The 21,137-nt window shown below is 50.2% G+C and overlaps 1 protein-coding gene across 5 annotated transcripts in view; it reads left to right on the top strand.

The window, feature by feature from the left end:
* The window catches only part of RPS6KA2 (ribosomal protein S6 kinase A2), a 440,283-nt gene that overhangs the window by 377,148 nt on the left and 41,998 nt on the right, over positions 1-21,137 (top strand). For all 5 annotated transcript variants that reach the window (XM_023223586.2, XM_023223589.2, XM_023223591.2 and 2 more), the window contains 2 exons: positions 6,757-6,821; positions 16,753-16,855. In XM_023223586.2, the coding sequence (XP_023079354.1) occupies positions 6,757-6,821; positions 16,753-16,855 (168 nt within the window). The remainder of the gene's footprint in view (positions 1-6,756; positions 6,822-16,752; positions 16,856-21,137) is intronic.

Raw genomic sequence — 21,137 nt, 5'->3', positions numbered from 1 at the left:
CACTGCACTCCAACCTGGGTGACAGAGCAAGACTCTGTCTGAAAAAAAAAAAAAAAAAAAAAAAAAAAAAACTGTATATATATATATACACACACACACACACACATAAAATCACAATCTTAAGGAATATAAGATGCTTGCTTGTCAGGTCCAAAACATCTAGCGAGAGTTGAGGATTTTTCCTAAAGCCCTCCCTGTCTTATGAAGGGGCTATTTAAAGCGTGCCACTTGTTGCTTTCCGTGAATGTTTTTGTGCTTTCACACACAGCTTTCACAAATCAGCCGGTACCTGTACAGTTTCTTCGTGATATTTCACGTCCTTACTATCTTCGAGGAGGTCTAGGCCATGTTTACCTCTCAAGTTAAAGTCAGCGCAGAGGCACACGTTTGGCAGCCCCCGTTGTTGGCGATGGGCGAGCGGTTTCCCAACTTCCGGGTGAAGGGGTGTGTTTGTCCCACTTTTCGTAAGTCGACCTGAAAAATCTCTACAGAACTAAAGTACATGCATCTCACCCAAGTAATTCCACCTCCAATAATACATTCTTCAAATACATTCACACAAGTGCACAGAGAGAGAGGAGAAGCTGAAACCCACATCACCCAGGGACAGTTCACTGAATTACCGTCGTCTACACAAGGGATACTATATGAGTATTGAAAAGTGAGGTTGGCCGGGCGCGGTGGCTCAAGCCTGTAATCCCAGCACTGGGAGGCCGAGATGGGAGGATCACGAGGTCAGGAGATCAAGACCACCCTCGCTAACACAGTGAAACCCCGTCTCTACTAAAAAATACAAAAAACTAGCCGGGTGAGGTGGCGGGTGCCTGTAGTCCCAGCTACTCGGGAGGCTGAGCCAGGAGAATGGCGTGAACCCAGGAGGTGGAGCTTGCAGTGAGCTGAGATCGCGCCACTACACTCCAGCCCGGGTGACAGAGAGAGACTCCATCTCAAAAACAACAAAAAAAGAAAAGTGAGGTCAGTCTGCATGCACTATCATGGAAGGATGTGTAAGTTATAAAAAGAAAGTGTTAAGTACAAGTAGCGCATTGCAGCACAGAACGTTCAGAATGATCCTGTTTGTGTTTTTAGAAGCAAGGGAGGTAAGCAAAGAAAACTTCTGCAAACACAGGCAAGCAGCTGTTACAGCGGGCGCTTCTCCCTGGAGGGACGGGCAGAAGGGGAGCTTTTCCTTTCACCTCGTTTACGCCAGTAGTTGGACTTTTTCTGCCAATATGTATTATTTGTATGATTGAAACCCCAGTTTTTAAAAAGTTGTTTTAGGGAGAAACGTTCAATGCCAGAGACTTCTCTGTGATGTGCTAGCACGTGCCCCGCCGTGGGCCACCCCCTGGCAGTTAGCTGCCACCTCGCTGTGGCTGGAGCCACCACCTGTCACCAGCATCACCTGCTGCCCCTTTCTCATGGCTCTTGGGCAGACGCTGGGTGCTTTCTTCAGGAGCGAGCGTGAGTGGATGATAAGCAGTCTGGCCCATGCCTTCCCTTGCTCGTGGGCTAGGCTCTGGGGTCCCTTGAAGCCAAAATGTGGCCCTCGTGCTCATGAAATCTCTGATAGCAAACAGCAAGGCCACTCTGAGTGATTTGCAAATTCAGGAATTTCAAAGAATGGAATGAAAGAAGAGTGAGAAAGGGGCTCCGGGCCAGCGCCCTCGGCACCGCACCCTGTAAGCATGGACCAAGGCAGCATCAGGAGTAAGCTCTGGGAAGAAGCTCTGCAGAGATAGGCTCAGCAGGACATTCGGTCCCTCTGCACTTGGCGCTGCTTCCAGCTGAGACGGGAGAGGCTGGCAGATGTGGGCGATGCTTCTGCTGAACAGGCTTTGTAGGGCTAAACCATGGGTGTGGTGTTTGCTGCTTCAGTGACTTCCGTTTCTGATAGAAGTTTATACCATAGTGATGTCTAGAAACAGCTGTAAATGTATCCTGCGCTGAGATCAGGAACTGCTGGGCTTTTCAACACCGGTGTTCGTTATCCCCTGACTTTCCCCCGGACAGGAGGAGTTGCAGTGAGTATAAAAGTTCCTGAGCCTACCTCCAAATCTTCCTTTTTTCCAAAGCGGACAGCTTTCTAGCTCATTCCTAATGAGCATCTGTAGCTTCTCCTAGAAACTCCTGAGATATTCTGAGACTCCCAGGGGAAAGTTTAAAGTGAGGGAAAGGTTAGAAAGGAATGTGAAGTGCTGATGAGCATAAAAATAGCACAGCAAATCAACGCCCATCACCTAAGCCGGGCTTGCTGTCTTCACAGCACACCCGCTGCCTACAGCGCATGCACGGGCAGAGGGTTTTCCGTTGCTCTTCTTACTGTTTTCTTGTCCAGAACTGATCTCCAGATGATGTCTTTTTAATGACTTCAAATGTGGCCCATTCTGGTCCTCATCCCAGTTTCCGCTGGCATTGCTGGGACTGCCTGTCATAAGCCAGGCTTTGATGGTTGCTGAAGACCAGGCAAATAGTCCCACCCTCACCTGGAGCTAGTCAGCCCCAAACCAGCCCTAGGGAGCTGCGAGAGACCCATGCCCAGGGCCTGCCTGGAGATCTCACTCCCGCACCGCTCAAGCCTGAGCCCCCAGCCTATCCCTGACTCCCAGCCGGCTGAGTTCTGTGAGACACAAGCGACTCTCTGACAAAGGGTGTAAACATGAAATAGATGAAATTTCAAATTGGCAAAAAAAAAAAGAAAAAAAACAACTTTTAAACAAATAATGTATAGATAACCTGTAAGTGATGAAGAAGTTGAAAAGCAGACCTAGTATTTAAATCAGTCATGGAAGTTGCCCCGGACGGTTATAGGCTGGACATGGTGGGCCAGTTAGGAGAAGCTTGTAGTATGTAATACACCTCAGGAGGCAGCCGGTAAGCTTCTGCTGAATGTTCCCAGAAGTGTTGGAGATGGGTTTGTGTGACACTAAAACAACGAAAATGAAAATATTGCAAAGGTGTCCCAAACCATGAATTAACCATCTCCCAAAGCTCTCTGTAGATATAAAGACACAATGCACAGATTTTTGGCAGATACCAAAACCCTTTGGGAATCACCCACTGAGAATTTAGAAGCCCCACAATGAAATGAATGGCTTACCTCGTGAAAAAGATGAAGTAGAAGAGCTGGATAGAATCGGTGCAATGAAAGAATAAACCATCCATACAGTGACTCATACCTATAATCCTACCACTTTGGGAGACCCAGGCAGGTGGATCACTTGAGCTCAAGACTTTGAGATCAACCTAGGCAACATGGTGAGACCCCATCTCTACAAAAAATATAAAATATTACCCTGGTGTAGTGTCACATGCCTGTAGTCCCAGCTACTCAGGAGACTGAGCTGGGAGGATCACCTGAGCCCGGGAAATTGAGGCTGCAGTGAGTCATGATCATGCCACTGCACACCAGCCTGGGTGACAGAATGAGTCCCCCCAAAATAAAAAAAAAAATAAATCCTCTCACAGGCACTGCACTGTGCTTTAAAACTAGTCATTGATGTGAGAGTTCCAACTGGTTGCAGAATTACACCCTTAACCAGAGCACAGCAATTGGAGACACAACCCAGATAAACACATTAGGTGGTGCCCCAATTTGGAGATAGACCACAAGCCATTTAAACAAACAAGATTAGGTGTTACTACTACAGAGAAAAAGTGTGATTCTTGAATCTTCTGTTCCCCTGAACCTTGAACTCCTATTTACCCTGCATTAAAGAACTTAATGACGAATCCCTTAGCCTAACAGGAGGGAACTCCGGCCTTCTGTGTTTGCAGTTTCTGTCGCTGTTCTTGTCAGTGCTTCGTGATCTGGATGAATGGCAGCAGCCCTCTAGAACCAAGGAAGACTCGGTGCCTGTCATCCGCATCCCATAACGTGTCAGCCATGATTCCAGCACCAGTCTGATACTTTCTGATTCTCCCCGCCCAGAACTCCGCTCACCGTCATTTGTCCTGTGTGTTCAGTGTAGATAAAAAAGGGGAGCCGAGTGCAAAGTCACCTATTTTAACAAAAATAATAAACCTGACTGCCCTGGGAGGGTTGACGCAGGTTTCAAAGCACTGAGTGCACAAATCCTCCTTCTATTTCATATTTCCCTCTTACAATTGGAACACCTGTAATTTTTTAGTAATAACCAGAGTGTTATTCCCCTGTCGACTCTTTTTGCTGAGGCCTTAAAATACGAACATGGTGCAAAATCTTACTGCCTTGGGGGAAAGGAGGTAAAGATAGAAATGTGTTGATTTCAGTGATCCAGGTAAACCCAGCACATACCAGTTACATAGTAGTTATACCAATACCTCTATTTCCTCTGCGCCTCACTTTCTAAAACTCCTGCAGACCATATTTGCAAATGATGAATAAGAAGGAAATACAGCAGGTACAAAATGTGAAATAGATACTCCAAAGAAGTACAGCCAACAAGATGCCACAGCCCTGCATGTACCAGGGCCTCTGAACTGTTTGTTCCAGTCACCAGTCTTTTGACAGTCCTTCTGGCCATGCGTCCAACAGTCACCAAACAAAAGAGTAGGGCAGAGGCACACTTCAGAGGAAGGTCTTCCTGTTAATCATCATGACCAGAAGGACTCTTCAACCCGGAGTTCTGGTCATCATCGAAGGAGGCCTGCACACAGGATGGGCACATGGGGAGGGCTCTTTGGAAGACTGCCACTCTGGAAATTTCATTACAGCAGCCATTGGTGCGCCTGCGAAGGCTCATGCCAGCTGCTGCGATTGCAAAGGCCTGGGATCAGATCCCTGGGCTCAGGGTTTAGAGGAGAACAAAGGAGATAGACTGGGGCACCCAGAGAGGCCTCAGCAGGGAGTCAGGGGAAAGACACTTCAGAAGATCGGGCACCTCGGCTATGTTTCAGAGATGTGCCTCCACACCTGGTACCTATAACTTGTAACCTCTGGATTGATTTTGAACAAATTACCTGACCTGTGTCAGCCTCAGTTTCCTCGTCTTTTAAATGGGAACAGCGATTGTGCATCGGATGACTGAGATGTCCGTGTGCTATGTCTGTCCTATGAGCCTGCGTCCTCATGGAAGGAGAAACTCCTGAATGTGCACTCTTCGTCTAATTCCTTGTAGGTGGACTTTCATGTCAAAGTGTGAATAACACGAAACTGAGAGTGCTGTGAGAGTGCCTTCAGGGGCATTTAGTTTGTGGGTTCTTTCCTAGCACCACGGCCCTGGCCAAACTTCCAGGGTAAGGGGACTGTCTCCGGACCATTGACCACCTAGAGGGGCTTTCCGAGGCCACCGCAGCTCCCGAGCCGCCCCCACGTCACTGCCCAGAGTACGGAATGGAGGGGTAGGAGGAGTCAGGACATGGGCCAGGTCCAGCCCACGATGGCGCCATCTCCTGTGACTCCCGGTGACCTGTGCCACCCCAGCCCAGCTTCACAGCAGGACAGGCCGGGCCGCGCCTGTGCTGACCACAGCATCCCCAGGCAGCCCCACTCTTCCCTTAACTACAGGAGTGAGAGCTGGATGTGAGGAGGGCTCCACAAAGGGGCATGCATGGCACAGGAGGCTCTGATTTGGAGGAGGGCCGTTAGGAGTTGGCAGCAGAAAGGAACACAGCTTGCAGAACAGAGGAGCCGGGCCCCAGGGATCAGACCCTCCCCAGACCTAGGCCCGGAGCTGGCAGGAATTCCCCGGCCACTGCCTCCGCTGCTGCTTCCAGCCAAGCCCGCCTCTTCTCGGACTCGTGACCCAGGAGGAGGGGCTCCTCTGCAGCCGTCCCGTCCTGGAGAAAACACAGAGTCCTAGAGCTTTGTGACCTTTTGTTTTGAATGAATAGACTTTGTGTTCAGAACAGTTTTAAGTTTACGGAAAAACTGAACAGAAACTGCAGCAAGTTTCCACAGACCACTCACTCCCTGCCCCACAGCTTTCCCTAACAGTAGTGCCTGCATGAATGGGTGCGCTTCTGCAGTCGATGATCTGGGCTACTGACTAAAGGCCTTGTCCACACTGGGCTCATTCTGGGGGACAGTGATGATTTCTGGCAAATGAGTAGACATGTATCCACCGTTAGAGAATCATGCTGCCCGAAAGGGCCCCCCGTGGCCGCCCACTACTCCCTCCCGCGTTTCTGCCCCAGCGCCTTAGGATTGTAAGCAAAAAAGTAAGGCAGGAGGTTAGGTAGAAATAACGGAACAAAGCAGAGATTTTTGTAAGTAGCCTCCAGGTAAAAACAGTCACCTCCCAGAGCAGGCTCAGGGGTGGCCAAGTGTGGGCAGGAGGCTGGGCTCCGCCTTCTTCCGGGACTCAGTCCTGTCAACCCCTTTCATTTCCTGGAATTCTTCCCTCCCTAGTTAATCCCTGTGGCAGCTTTGCCAGGAACTCTGCTCTGTGCCTTCCCCTCCAGCCTCCTGGGAGGTCCACCTGGTGCTCACACTCGCAGGCACCTCAAGCTCCTGGGCATGACGGGGGTGCCAGGCAGCCCTCACATGCAGCAGGCAGCACCTGGCTGGCCTGTCCCATGCCTCTCTTTACTATCTCTTTCGCCCACCCCAGCCCCAGGCCGCTTCTGCCTCACAAGCCCTCGGAGCTGAGTTGTGGCTTTCTGAGCTGGGGACATCGGCGGGTGCGCAGGTGCCCTGGGCAGGAGTGAGCAGCCTATGGGGTCCTTCCCACAGCCCTGCCTCTACACAGCCCCACCCCCCATGCTGCTGCATTGGAAACTGTCAGAGAACCCCATCTTGGATTTGTTCTGATGATCATCTCTGTGTTGTGACAGGTGCTGGCATTGATGGAGTGGAGGAAATTAAGCGCCATCCCTTCTTTGTGACCATAGACTGGAACGTAAGTTGCATGCCACGGTCCCCATCTGCACACGCATGACACGGAAGTGGGTGGAGGGAACATCGTGGCTTGGTGCAAAGGGTCCTCACTGTCCGGGTCACAAGTAGGTCGGAGGTGAATGCAGATAAGCCACCTGGGGGCAGGGAGCTCCCAGGACCCTGCTGAGCAGGCTGGCAACTTGGGAGGCACCGACGTGTGAGTGCCCCTCCCTCCAGCTCGAGGCCTGAAGTCCCCTCAGCTTTCCTCCTACTCTCCTCTGCCCATCAAAGTCGATGTTTCTGTCCTCTGTTGAAGTTTCTGTCCTCCCTGCACCCACTCCCCGGCCTCTCGAAGCCCCGTACATTCCCGATTGCTCCAGGAGCGATTGTCTTCTAACCCCAAGGGCTGAGCAGGCAAAAGTCCTGGCGAGCTGCTCAACCGGGACCTTTTAGTGCTGGGGCTCTGGGCAGGCCCAGATTCGATACTGCATTTTCCATCGTTCGTCAGGCTGATGCCCACGTGGAAGTCACATAAAAAACCAAACAAACAAACAAACAAAAAAGTGTCGAGTTGTTAGAATAAACTGGAGCTTCTGTTAGTGGAGTTACTAGTAAAGGCGCCATTTCCGGTTTTCTGGGCCAGGCTGGACATTGTCTAAGAAGTTCTTGTATCTCACCTTTCACCAAGCTACAAGTGTCAGTTGCCTATTTCTGCCAAGACACCAACTCCAAGTGGTGAAGCTGTCAGCGTCTGACGTATCGCCCACGCAGGGAATTCTCGCAGCTAAAACTCGGAGGCTGTTCTTTCCATCTGAGGAAGGCAATACCTCCTTTCCTATCAGTTGCTTTCAGTTCTTTCCTTTGGGTTAACACAAAAACAATTATGTTGGGATTTTCTTTTCCTGACCTAACAAATCAACCTCAAAGGATTTTAATGGAATACTTCTTAAGATGTAAATGCCCTCTATGGTATAGAGTTCATTATCTGCTTTCCCTTTCCTCTCTCTTCTTTATGTCCTCATGGAGTCTGGGGCCTCCACACATTTCGTGAAGAGGTGGCGCCTGTGGCTGACAGGTGGGCCCCACCTGCAGCCCCAGACCTCTCCTCTGGGAATGTGTAACACCAGTGCTGGATGAAACCAGCCGGCTCTCCTCTTCCTTCAGCCTGAGCCCCAGCAAAGCACTCAAGCTGGGAAAGAGTGATAACTTTTTAAGACCTGGTTTGACAGTTCTGATTAAAGAACTTTTGTAAGATTAGACTTCTTTTCAAAAATAAGATTAGAGAAATGCATGCAAACTTTCAGGACATCTGTGCCTCCCAACCAGGACCTCCAAGAAATGAAAACCAAGGCCTCCCTTTGGAGTCTCTTACTTAGCTTCCCTGAAAATTTAGGCTTATCAGAAGCTCAGGCTGTGCTCACCTCACAGACAGGCACCTAAGGTCACTGTTAGTCGACTCTGCGTTGGAATATATTTTCTATGGAGACTTCACCTTACATGGCATTTAGATCTCAGACAGGCCTGTTTCATGGAGAATGGACCTGGGTGTTAGCCTGTGGATGGTTAGCACAGCACCATGCCCAGAACCCCGACGCCTGCCCCTCAGGGGGTCACAGCATGTTGCATCCCCTCCCCCACCTGCCAGTGGTCAAGGTGGGACCACATAGCTCCTCCCTGCATGATCTGCTTCTCCATTTATCCACCCCTTTCTGCTGGGCATCCCAATCTCAGGCACTTTCCAGGGCTGGGGATAGAGCCATGGATGGAACAAAGTCCTGCTTCCGTGGGGCTTGTGATGACTTGGCAGAGAAAGGCGGTGGACAGATGAGTCTGCACATGTCACAGGAGGACACCGTGCTGACGAGGAGGATGCAGCTGGGGACAGATGGAAAAGCACGGGAAAGTGGTCGGGACAGCCACGCGTCACCCCTCCCATTCTCCCGGAGCCTCCTTCCCACGCCTCCATGGAACAGGTTCCCCCCCCACCCGCCAGCACTGGCTCCAGCTGGTCTGGCTTCCCAGGCCCCTCGTGCCCAAGTCCCCCAAGGGCTCACTTGTCTCCACCTTCCAGTCTTCCATTCAGTATCGTCTTTTGAGACCTGTCCTGCAGCTCTTCCAAACTGTGGCTCCTCTTCCAGCACCCCTGCCCCCTGGCCTTGCTCTGTTTTCGTATCCCTTACCACTTTCTGACTTGCCTCATAATACGTGTGTTTCTGATGTTTATTATTATTTTCTGTCTGCTGCCACTAGAATGTAAGCTGCAAGATCAGGAATCTGTGGCTTAGAGATGTAACCCACAGCTCTAAAACGGGGCCTGGCTCAAAGGAGGCACTTGATGAATCCCTAGTGAGTGAGTGAATGTGTGAGTGAATGAGTCAGTGAGTGAGTGAATGAATAAGTCAGGGAAGGAGGGAGTAAATGAGTGAGTGAATGAGTGAGGGAGTGAGTGAGTGAGTTAATGAGTCAGTGAATGAGTGAATGAGTGAGGGAGTGAGTGAGCTAATGAGTGAGTGAATGAGTGAGGGAGGGAGCGAATGAGGGAGGGAGTGAATGAGTGGGTGAGTGAATTAATGAGTGAGTGAATGAGTGAGTGAATGAGTAAGGGAGTGAGTGAATGAGTGAGTGAGGGAGTGAGTGAATGAGTGAGGGAGTGAGTGAATGATTGAGTAAGTGAATGAGTGAGGGAGTGAGTGAATGATTAAGTGAATGAGTGAGGGAGTGAGTGAATGAGTGAAGGAATGAGTGAATGAGCAAATGAATAAGTGAATGAGTCAGTGTGTCAGTGAATAAGTGAGTGAATGAGTCAGTGACTGAGTCAGTGAGTGAATCAGTGAATGAATGAGTGAGACTCTCAAGACAGGAGTCACAGCTGTCAAGGGAGACTTGCCCCTCCATTTCCTCGCTGTCACACTGTAGTCCTTCCTCCAAAGACCATGCCTGGGAGAATGGAGAACCAGGATTGCTGGGCTGGAGGGAGAGCTGCAGGGGGGCAGGGCAGCAGCCTGGGATGGGAGACCCTGAGGGCTGCAGTTGGGAGGAAAGAGAAGTCTCTCCACACCGAAGCCCCAGGTGACACAGCCCAACACAGAGGACTCAGCCAAGAGTGCAGCCACTCCGAAGTATCCATGGCCCAGAAGGGCTTACACACTTGCTAAGACAACCTTGTGAGATGCCTGGAATTTTAACAATACGGTGGATTTGGAAAACTATGAAAAATTAGATTAATGTGCATTGCAGAATGCTGAGGTCCAGCGAGCTCTGAGCAGAAGCTGCCTTTTTCCTGTGGCAATAAGAGCCTTCTCTACACAGTGCCTCTGCTCGGGGTGCTCTGGTCTCCCTGTGGTTGGAGAGCAAACACAGCCCAAGAAGGTGGCATTTCTGCATCATTTCAAAGTAATCAGACTAGAATCAGGGCTGAGATGTTCCTTTTGTTGCTCTTAGCACTTAATTTGATTTGATTTTGGCTTTGTTTTGGTTTTGAGAGAGGTCCTTATGATGGATCAGAACCAGACATGTTTACTTCATGTCTGTACTTGCCAGAGGAAGGCAGGCAGCAGTGCTAGAGGAATGGCAGGCTCTCATTCTGCCCAGTGCCCTGAACCCACACAGCCTGTGAGTGGCAGAGGAGCTCAGAAACATCACTTCTGCATTAATTCATGCATTTGATAAATAACGCTTGGTGCTCACCGTGGTCGTGCACCAGCAAAGTGTCCATGTCCGTGACGTAACAGTTGGAAGGCAGAGCCCTGTCCTCCAGCTGCCCACAGACTGAGGAGTCTGCTGTTCCATAATGCCATCATCCACCAATGGAAGAGGTGCATGCACAGTGAAAGTGGCCAGCAGAAAGAGAGAGAAATGATGCCTGAAAGAGGGCACGTGGAATTAACCAGCAGAGGGGCAGAAGGAGGAGAAGGAGGATGCTCCCAACAAAGATGTGTGGGCATGAAAACACACGTGTTCAGGACCACGATGGTCTTAGAAGCTGTCAAGATCAGGATGAGTCCAGTGGTCCCCCCATCTCAGCTGATCCTCTCTCATGAGTCGAGTCTGCCCGTGTGTTCTTCTGTGTCTGCGGCCCCAGCAGCAGCCCATGTGTCTTCATGGCTAACCTCAAACCCAGATAACACATCCAGGCAAGCCATCATCCCATTCTTCAGAAAGCAGGGGCTAAAATGCAAGATGTTTAAAGGTATTTATTTAAGAGGTAATTTTACTTCATGATGTATTTTTCCAGATGTCCCCATTCAGGTTTTCAGCGGCTCAGATAGCTGAAAACCACAGTTCAGCCTCATTTGCAGGAACTGTTAACACCAAAAGCCGTTCGCTCTGCAATGCAGACACTCTGTAAGGACGGATGGGAAGACATTTCCTAACCACTAGATTTTTGCCTGGGTACTTCACCCAAGGGCTTGCCTCAGGATCCAACTGGGAAAATATAAGGATATTTATTTTGCTTTCTGCTGCCGTCTGTGACCTGATACTGCCAGCAGATCTTTTATTTTTATTTTATTTTTTTAAAGTAAACACCTATCATCCCACTACTGTCCCCAGGGTCTTCAGTGGCCTGCTGGAGCAGGACCATCTGCTGACAGCAAGTGTGGGAACAGTGGAGGTGTGGGCTGCTGCCTTTTAATTTAGCTTCAGAGATGAGCAAGTGAATGTCTACACAGGAGCCGTTCCTTCTGAAGGCCAGCTCTGCTTGATGAGCTGAGTAAGAAGCCACGAGTTAATGATCAACTACAAACCTCTGCAGAGGATACGGTAGAGGCCAGCGATAGAAGCTGTGTTGGTTTTTCCCCCATGGCTGAAGCATGCTGAGAACACAGAATTAGCACGAACCCAAAAAAAGCTTCGTAAAAGTTAATCACTGCAGACAGCACAAGCCAGTCTGAGGATGGCTCCCAGCCCAGCCTGGCGTCCCTTGCAGGGGGACCCAGGGAACCGCAAATATTTTTACAGGCAGCGAATGATGATGCTGGAGACACACAGTCATCGGGGAGAGGGACATCTTTTTTTCTGGAACTCTGTCCAGAGCCTAGACCCCTAGTGTCACACTGACCCTTATTATCACTGTTATTGGTTATTAGTGATCAATACTAGTAACTCATGTTTATGTTCTTTGTACAGTCTGAAACCCTTCCAAGCACATCATTAGCTGTCATGCTGTGAGATGGGAGAGACTTGTAGAGGAGACTGAGGCACAGGACAATGAGAAGCTCGAGGTCGCTCGGTGATCTGGCAGCACGTGGGGTGTGCCCTGAACTTGGCTGTTGTGTGTCCTGGCAGGAGCAGAGGGTGGGTTCCGGGTCTTCAGGCCACTCTGGTCTTGCCCACAAGGGGCGTATTTGCAGAGTATGGCACAGAGAGTGGTTTGGCGGTTTGGGAGCTGTAGGCTGCAGGTCAGGGCCTCACAGCACAGGTGTCTCCATGTAGCCGTTGCTCCCATTGCCAGTAGCGGGATTTCTATCCTTTTATTCCTACATTATATACACCAGGAGCACTCCCCCTTCAGGGAACGCAGCACGGACTCTGTGCAATGAATCATCCCCCTTTGGTTTAGCAGCTTTTAAGTCCAGGTGCTTCTTCTGTTGGACCCACCTACAGCCGGGTGAACTGCAGGCACAGTCCTGCTCCATGAGCCACTGACCTGTCACACCCATCCTGACACTTTGAAAATCGTTTCGATTCTTCCTGCGGCACTTTCCATCTTGTCCTCTGGTCTGCATCGTTTTGCGTTACTATTTTAGGAATAATCTATAAATGTGCCCTTTGCCTTATTGGAGCGTATTAATTCCAAAATGCCTGAAACCAAAACTGTCTGCAGAAGGCAGATGTTAGGGTCTGAGACCCCAAATTAGCACGTATTTCCTATGTCATCACCCAGTTCCCGCTTTTCTGTTGCTGTCTCTGTCCTCTTCTGACTTAGCTGAAGGTCTTTGGTATAAATAGAGGGCCTGCTCCGGGCTTCCTCACGTGCGCTTGTTTCCCGTGAAATTCATTTCAGCACTGTGGCCACACTGTGTCATTCTGACATCTTGGGACAAATGAGATGATTTTAAATGTGCTTGCGAATTTGATCATGAGACTGTGTTTTCTCTCTGTCGGTTTTGGCATGAATTATTCCAGAGTCTCAGAAAGGGGGGATCCAGGGCAGAACTGCTAGTGTCTGTCTCGCCAAGCTCAGAATCCCAGGTGAGATGCTGCTGCTGTTTCACTCTCAACAGAACCCTGCCTGCAGTGATTTACATACAAAGCAAGAGGCCAGATGACTTCTCCCCCAAAGCCTCAAACCCATTCTTAGGTTTGCAAATGGAAAGAAAAAGCATACATAGTAATAACACGTATTAGCACCTTCCAAATGTTTATGTAGCATCAGGAAGACATTGATCCATCGGCCTTAAGCCGTCCAAAGGGCCAAAGTGACTGGCTCCAGTTAGCCCCAGGCGCCCTGCACAGAACCTCACTGCCTGGCCCAGACCAGGGTGAAAACGCAGCAGCCTCTGGCAGATGGGGCATGGTGGTCTGGAGGCCCCAGTGAACAGGCTGTGCTCACAGCCACAGTTGGCACACGAACCCGTGTTACGGGGTGGACAGTTGCCTGAAGGCTCCTGCGGCACAGAAGGAAGGCCCTGGCCCTCGGCAAGCGCTCCGTCCACTCTCACACGCATGCCTCCCTCTGGTCTTGCTGGGGTCTGTGGGCTGAAAGCCTGGGCTCACAGCCGAGGGGTGGCAAGCACGGGGAAAGCAGAGGCGGGCTTCCTCCTGCGGCCGTGTGAGGAGGAGCTGTTGGTGTTGTACAAAAGTGCTGCAGGACCACCTGGGCTCAGGACCTCCTCCCTGGGCATCCTGGGTGACTCCCAGCACTGGGCTAGGCACAGATGCGGCAGAGCCCAGGGGACGTCTGAGCCCCGCCACCAGGCGCAGTGTCCTGGGATGGAGGGAACGGGTACCTGACTTCACAGCAGACTCTTCGTATTAAAGGAGTGGGATGGCCTCAGCCCAGAGGAGGTCACAGCAGTACCAGCGCTGGGCTGTGAATCTGACTCAGAAGGCGGGAAGGTGACAGCCTCCAGGGGTGAGCCTCCCGAGTCAGGGTGGTCAGAGATAGAGCCTGTGCTTTCCTGGACAGCTTGTGTGAAGCGAGGCTGTGGTGCGTGCCCCATGGGTGGATGAGGAGGGGAAGGATGTGGTCTGCAGGAAGCCAGGCAGAGCCTGCAGCCCTGCCACTCCGGGGTTTCCATGGGGAGGGGAAGGGGTTCCAAGGACAGTGGCCAGTCACCTCAACATCCGGTCCTCCTTGAAGAAGCTGGTTGACGTTACACTTTCGAGGGTTGGAGCAGAAACAAGGCAGGAAGGGTGAGAGAGAGAAGGAAGCAGGCAGGGTCAGGGTCTCCCACCTTCAGCCTGGGTGGCACCTGTGCGATGCTGTGTGGTGGGGCTGTTACGGGTGGGTGGGTTCTGCACACCCTGGCCTCCACTCCCTGGGATCTTGCAGCAGTCACACAGGTGTGGCGGCCAGCAGTGTCTCTGGGCACTGCCAAATGTCCCAGTGGGGGCAAAACCCCTCCATGAAGAAGCACTGGGCACCAGGCTCTGGGGATGTTTTATCAGAGACTATGGCGGGGTAGGGCCAGGGGTGGGCAAGATGGGTCCCCAGGGCAGCGGAGGAAGAGCTGGCATGGAGGAGAGGAGCCAGAGGGGCCATGTGGGCCCCTGCGTTCCAGAGGTAAATACTTCATGGTAGAATTAATACGTGACAACCCGTTTGTATTTTATTTTGTTTTTAATGGAAATCTCTTGTGTAAATAAATTCCTCCTCATAATAAAAGTAGGCCTGGCTCTGTGCTGGATCGAGCTAGTGTGTGCGCTGTCTCTTTCCATCTCCCTCTCTTTCTTCTCCCCCTCCCCCTCCCTCTCTCTCCCCTCCTCACCACTCCATCTCTTTCTCCCCCGCCCCCCGCCTCTCTCCCCCTCTCTCCCTGTCTCTCTGTCTCTCTCTCCATCTCTCTCCCTCACTCGCTGTCACACAGAGGGAGGATGTGATTTTGACTTCAGTAGGATTCTTAATAGCCCGGCTCTCAGGACTCTCTGGGTAGCGAACGAGCTGCACTGGCCTGTTCGTGGCACCCAATGGCCTGGGCTTGCCCGCTCAGGAGACTTCCTCGGGCAAGCACGTGCGTCCAGGGAGACTGTTCCCACCTGTCCTGTGCCTCACTGCAGAAAGTAGCATCTTTTCATTTCTGAAAATGGCTTGAAGAGTAATTCAGTGCCTAATGGAAACCATGCCCCCAGGGCAGGAAATAGCCAAATAATTAGGGGCTGAATTCAATCCTGTTTCTCCTCTGATGGCTCCCGCGTGCATGCCCTGAGCTCTTGTAAATCAGGGCACATCCTGCTGCCTGATAAGCCCCCGTGGGAGCTCGGGGGCGTCCGTTGGCACCTAGTCCTCCTGCAGTAGCTGTGGGCCCTGGACTCTGACCCAGGTGCTCCCGGATAAGCAGAGCAGGGTGTGCCCCAGGTGGGACCCGGATGTCAGACGCCCTCCTCCCTCCTCCCTCCTCTCCCTTCCCGTTGGGCCTCATCGGAGGAGGTGTTGAAATTTGCTTTCCAATGTCCTTGAGAAATGTAGAACAGGTTTCAGCTGGAGTCACTGCGTCCATTTTCCAGAGCTGCATGGCCATGAGGGTCCCTGACTCCAGAACTGAGCTCCAGATGGTCACGCACAAGTGCCCAAGAGAGGATCCCGGGCTGGATGTTTTCCGCGAACGCCACGGGGACCCTCACCAGGCGGGATTAAGGAAACCCCATGCTCAGTTGGGGCAAGACCCCAGCCTGGCCCTGCCCTGCTGCTGCCCTACCAACTACCAGGCTGGCCCCTCAGCACACTGGCATGGCCTGTGCCTTCTGTCATCAGGGTGATTTGACTAAACTCAGCGTCCTCTACTGAATCTGCCCAGCTCAGCCTTCTGGTCAGGCCCCAGGCCCCAGCCCTCCCTGCAGTACCCCTCCCCCTCCCCACTTCTCTCAGGACTGGGCTCCCCCAGCTCCCTCCATCTGAGCACCACCTACAGCATCACCCACCTGAGGACCACGCCAGGTTCCAGATACCCGTGCGTTGTTTCCTTACATTGAATTATCCCAATAGAATGTGTTGTTGCCCTAGAGGATTGAAAACAACACATCTCGGCTTTGGAAAGCTTTGTCAGGTGGGCAGCTCTGAGACCGGAGCACAAAGGGCTGTGGACTTCCTGTGCCTTCTGTCCAAGGTCCTGTTTGGGAAATAAGTTTGGGCCCAGAGGGGGCCGTGGGAAGGGCTGGTTCTCTGAAGATGCAGGCGTCCTCCTGTCGAGGAGCCTGAGCGCCCTCATTCTGACACCCAAGGCAGGTTTCTGGCAGAGGTGCCAAGGCCCCCAGAGCGCAGGCCCTGAGACACTGGCGAGGGAGCACCCTGGGGTGGCCCTGGGTCGGCGGTTGTTACAGTGTCCCGCGGAGCTGAAGTTCATGGTGCTAGCCCCAAAGTCCCAGGGCAGGGAGGAGAGAGCCACACAGCCTCTTCACTGCCATCCCCAGTGGGGGCAAGTGGTGGCTGTCCTCTATGATTTTACCTGGAAAAAAAGATTCTACTACCAAGAAGAAACTAGAAAACTATTGCCCTAAAATGAAAAACGCTTGGCACGTCCCCAAACCCTCATACCTCAAACTATGCCTTTTCTATATCTTTCTATAATACAGTTATTATTTATGCTATATTATCTATAATACTACCCATATTAATATATTGTATATGTCATCTATATTTCAGAGTATTTAGAAATCCCTTGTAATCCACAAGGCCGATGCAGTCTTTGATAAGAACGTCCTTCCCTCCCCACAGTAGGATTCTCTGTCCCCAGTGTTCTGTGGCGTTGTCTGTGCATTCTCAGCGCCCTGTCTTGCTTTCCTTGTATTAATAGAAGCTGTACCGGAAGGAGATCAAGCCACCATTCAAACCAGCAGTGGGCAGGCCTGAGGACACCTTCCACTTTGACCCCGAGTTCACAGCACGGACGCCCACAGGTGTGTGCCACAGTGGTTCCCTCTATTGGTGGCTTCTCCCACCTGACCCCTTAGGGACTGATACCTAGGAACAAGAGATTCCCATGCTTAAGAATTCTTTTCATGGAAAATAACTGTCCATTGTGTTTGGATTTTTTGTTGTTGTTGTTTTCTCTGCTCAGTGATAAAGGTTTAAGTGATAGCCCCAATTCTCTGTTGTTCCCTACGCAACCTCCACCTTGGAAATGATGAAGGTGTCCTATGAATTCTCTTATTGCAAGTCACCAGTCCAGTTACTTCCTGTGTCAGAGAGACACACAGCAAGAGCAAGAAGAGAAACTGGAGGCAATTAAAATCCCTCTTTCAATTAAAGTGCATTTACGGGGAGGGAAGGCTGTCAGTTACGTGTGTGGATTTGGGAGCTATAGATATTATTCATGCAAAAAACAGAAACCCATTTGAAAAGTTGTATCGGCTACTAAATAGCATAGCAAATGGATGCATAAATTTGGTCTCCTGGTGTGTCTGAAATTACTCTTGGGGTCTAGCAAATTTCATCAGAACTCGTCAGCTCCCTTTAAAAGTTATCTTTTTTGGGATATTAATGAATTAAAGTTTGCTTTTTTATATGGTAATTATCCTGGTCTGATAGCGCTATCATAACAAAATACTACAGACTGGGTGGTTTAAACAACAGTCATTTTTTTTCTCATAGTCTGGAGGCTGGAAGTCCAAGTTCAAGATACCGACAGGGTTGGTTCCTGGTGAGGGCTCTCGCCTTGACTTGCAGACGGCTGCCTTCTTGCTGTGTCCCCACGTGGCCTTTATTCTGTGTGTGCAAAGACAGCAAGACTGAGCTCTGGTGTCTCTCTGTCTTCTTATAAGGACACTAGTCCTCTTGGATTAGGGCCCCACACTTTTATCCTCATTTAACTTCAGTTATTCTCTTAAAGGCCTATATTAGTCTGTTTTCACACTGCTGATAAAGACATACCTGAGACTGGGCAATTTACAAAAGAAAGAGGTTTAAAGAACTTACAGTTCCACATGACTGAGGAAGCCTCACAATCGTGGCAGAAGGCAAGGAGGAGCAAGCCCCATCTTACGTGGATGGCAGCAGGCAAAGAGAGAACTTGTGCAGGGAAACTCCCGTTTTTAAAACCTTCAGATCTCATGAGACTCATTCACCATCATGAGAACAGCATGGGAAAGACCCACCTCCATGATTCAGTCATCTCCCACCAGGTCTGTCCCACAACACATGGGAATTATGGAGGCTACAAGATGAGATTTGGGTAGGGACACAGAGCCTGAGATTTGGGTGGGGACACAGAGCCAAACCATATCAAGGTCCTGTCTCCACATACAATTACACTGGGGGGTAGAGCCTTAACATTTGAAGTTGGGAAGGACATAATTCAGTCCACAACACTAACAGTATGCTGGTTATGTGCAAAACCATCCACAAGCTCCTTCTGTAGACATAAGTGGGACAAGTCCAGAGAGCTGGTAGCCAGGCTGCATTTTGAATCTACAGGGATTTGCTGTTTTTTTTTCTCACTGCTTTTGAATCTGAAATTTTCTTATTTTTTAAAAGATAATCAGGAAACAAATAGATGGTCAACCACAAAATGTCAAGTAGATGAAGTTAGAGAATCCACTTTGTTCCTCCGGATTCAGGCTGTTGGTGAAATCCCTGTTTCCCATACCCAGATGAGTACATTGAGGTGGATGTGAGCTTGTGCAGATAGGGAGGGTCGTGGGGCTTTTAGTGGGACTTTTGATGGGCCTGGGCCAGCTCCTGACCCAGGCTACATTGGTACCAAGAACAGGAATAAAGCTGATTCCGGGCACTGTTAACTGGGGAGTCATGTCACCGACTGTTCAGTTACTTCTTTTGGGTCCTCCTGCAGTCCCCAGGTAGAATTAAAACTGTCATTGTAGCTTTGGTTCATCACTGATTTGTGATGTAATGAGGCTGCCTTGGAAAACACTTGTGGGTCTGCTCTCTCCAATAAGTGATCGTGGGATTTTCACCTTACCCCATTCTCAGCTTCCTTAGAAAGTATTTGTGTGTTGGGATTGGTCCTTCCCATTGACAAAATTAACCCAGTTCACAGAACAGGATTACTTTTCAGTTTCTGAGTTTGAAAAGAGGGGGCAGGATTTGGGGATTCCATCCTGACTCTGCCCATAGGTCACCCAAGCAAGTCATGATATTTCTCAACCTATTGTTAACTTGAATGTAAGAGGAGCTCAGAGGCAATTAGGTCTGACCACGAGATCATTGTCCCTGAGTCCACAAGGACCATATGGTCCCTAACAGAATGCGTACACGTCCTCATGAGGTGCCGCCGTGTGGGGCTGTGTGTTTAAAATGTGGAAAGCAAGTCTATGTTTGTGCTGCTTGGTCAGAAAATGTTAATACAGTCAACTCTAATATTCACATGGACATGCCTTTTATCTTATCCATGAAGAATTTAAACCCCAACCTAGTTGGCCAGTGGAACCAGAAGCTTTTTTTGAGCATCTAGAGAATTCCATTTTGTTTTAATAATAGCCTGAGGAAAACATAATTAGACACATTGCACTCCAATACTATTCAGAATTGGCTTTTTTATTCCTTAGTGTTTCCAGTTCTCCAATCAGTTTCACTGAATTTATCCCACCACCGTTTGCCTTTGAGGTAGGTAGTAATTGAAGTGCTAAAGACACATTAAACTCATTCTGATTTGTATAGGAGGGTAGGATTTTCTAAGCATGTGAGCTGAGCACATGGCTGGGTGAATGAGCAGCTGTAGAAATGTGACTCTGAAGCAATGGATAAGCTACAGATCCTTTACTGGACACACAGTGGGAATTTCTTGTAGTTAGGCTTTTAGTCTTTTCTTAAACTTCAGCCAGTGCTCAAACTGGTTTCTGTTCCCTGATCACACGCTGGCTGCCCAATGGAGCATGCCGCTTAGCTGGAGATGCCAATCTAAGATTTAAAACTGATCAGGCAGACTCCACACATCAGGAAATATCTACAGGACCATGAGAGGTTATTTGTAATTACTGTAATTCTACATCTCTTTTTATCTAACTCACATTTTTGCGCTTCTTAAATACTGGGCTGAAAATCAGCATCCCTCAGGTGATTGCCGGGTGTGGTGGCTCAAGCCTGTAATCCCAGCACTTTGGGAGGCCGAGACGGGCAGATCACGAGGTCAGGAGATCGAGACCATCCTGGCTAACACGGTGAAACCCCGTCTCTACTAAAAAATACAAAAAACTAGCCGGGTGAGGTGGCGGGAGCCTGTAGTCCCAGCTACTCGGAGGCTGAGGCAGGAGAATGGCATAAACCCGGGAGGCGGAGCTTGCAGTGAGCTGAGATCCGGCCACTGCACTCCAGCCCGGCGACAGAGCGAGACTCCGTCTCAAAAAAAAAAAAAAAAAAGTACTCAAATTCTATTTAGGCCACCTGTCATTTCCTTACTAGCTAGCCACAGCGACCAAATATCAGCCTCTTAACTTTCGGTGAAGACCCACTTGGCCTTCAGTAGATTGCTGTTACTCTTACCCTTTCCACAGGCTCTCCTTGGTCTGTGTGGGGAGAGGCCTAAGTTCTCTGGCCACGGAAGGTTGTGGCTGTATCTTCCATGCCTCTTGGTTGGTTAGAAGACATTGCTTACTGGAATTACAGATTTTCCATTCACCAATGAAACTGTATCTGTCAAGTTAACGTGGCCTGTGCCCCCACCCCACACACACTCCTCCACAGGCTGTAAATTAGACTCCCAATTCTTGCTCAGCACCTCACACTCTGTGGCTCCTGCGGATTCCCTGGAATAAGCTCCAACTCTGAGTCCGAGTCCCTAAGGCAGGACATTAAAGTGCCTCCAGGTTTGAAGATTTCTTAAACCATGATGTAGCCGTGTGTATTTCATTTTTCCGGGGAGAATCTGCGGCCCATGGTAACTCAGGGGATCTTTGGGAGGAGGCAGACCTCAAAGCCAGACTTTGTGCAGAGAGCAAACCCGGCGTCGCAGGAGCGCCTCCTCCTCCAGCTGCTCCACGTAATGCGACGCAGAGCCGCCCAGAAAGCCCAGAGCTTCTCTGCCGGGTCGCGCTGCAGAATTTCAGTTTCTGAAAACCACTCAGTGTGCCTTCGGTTTTTTAATGACGCTTTGCTAGTCTGGTGCGTTGGAAGTTTATTTGCAAACACAGCCAACTCTGGTCACTTTAGTCCAGGGGTCGTGTGGGCATCTACCAGGGGTGACTGTGAAGGCCTCTTTGTTGGCCCCTTTGAGGGCCGACACCT

The sequence above is a fragment of the Piliocolobus tephrosceles genome, chromosome 5, assembly GCF_002776525.5.
Source record: "Piliocolobus tephrosceles isolate RC106 chromosome 5, ASM277652v3, whole genome shotgun sequence".
NCBI lineage: Eukaryota > Metazoa > Chordata > Mammalia > Primates > Cercopithecidae > Piliocolobus > Piliocolobus tephrosceles.
This window is presented reverse-complemented; position numbering and strand designations above follow the sequence as displayed.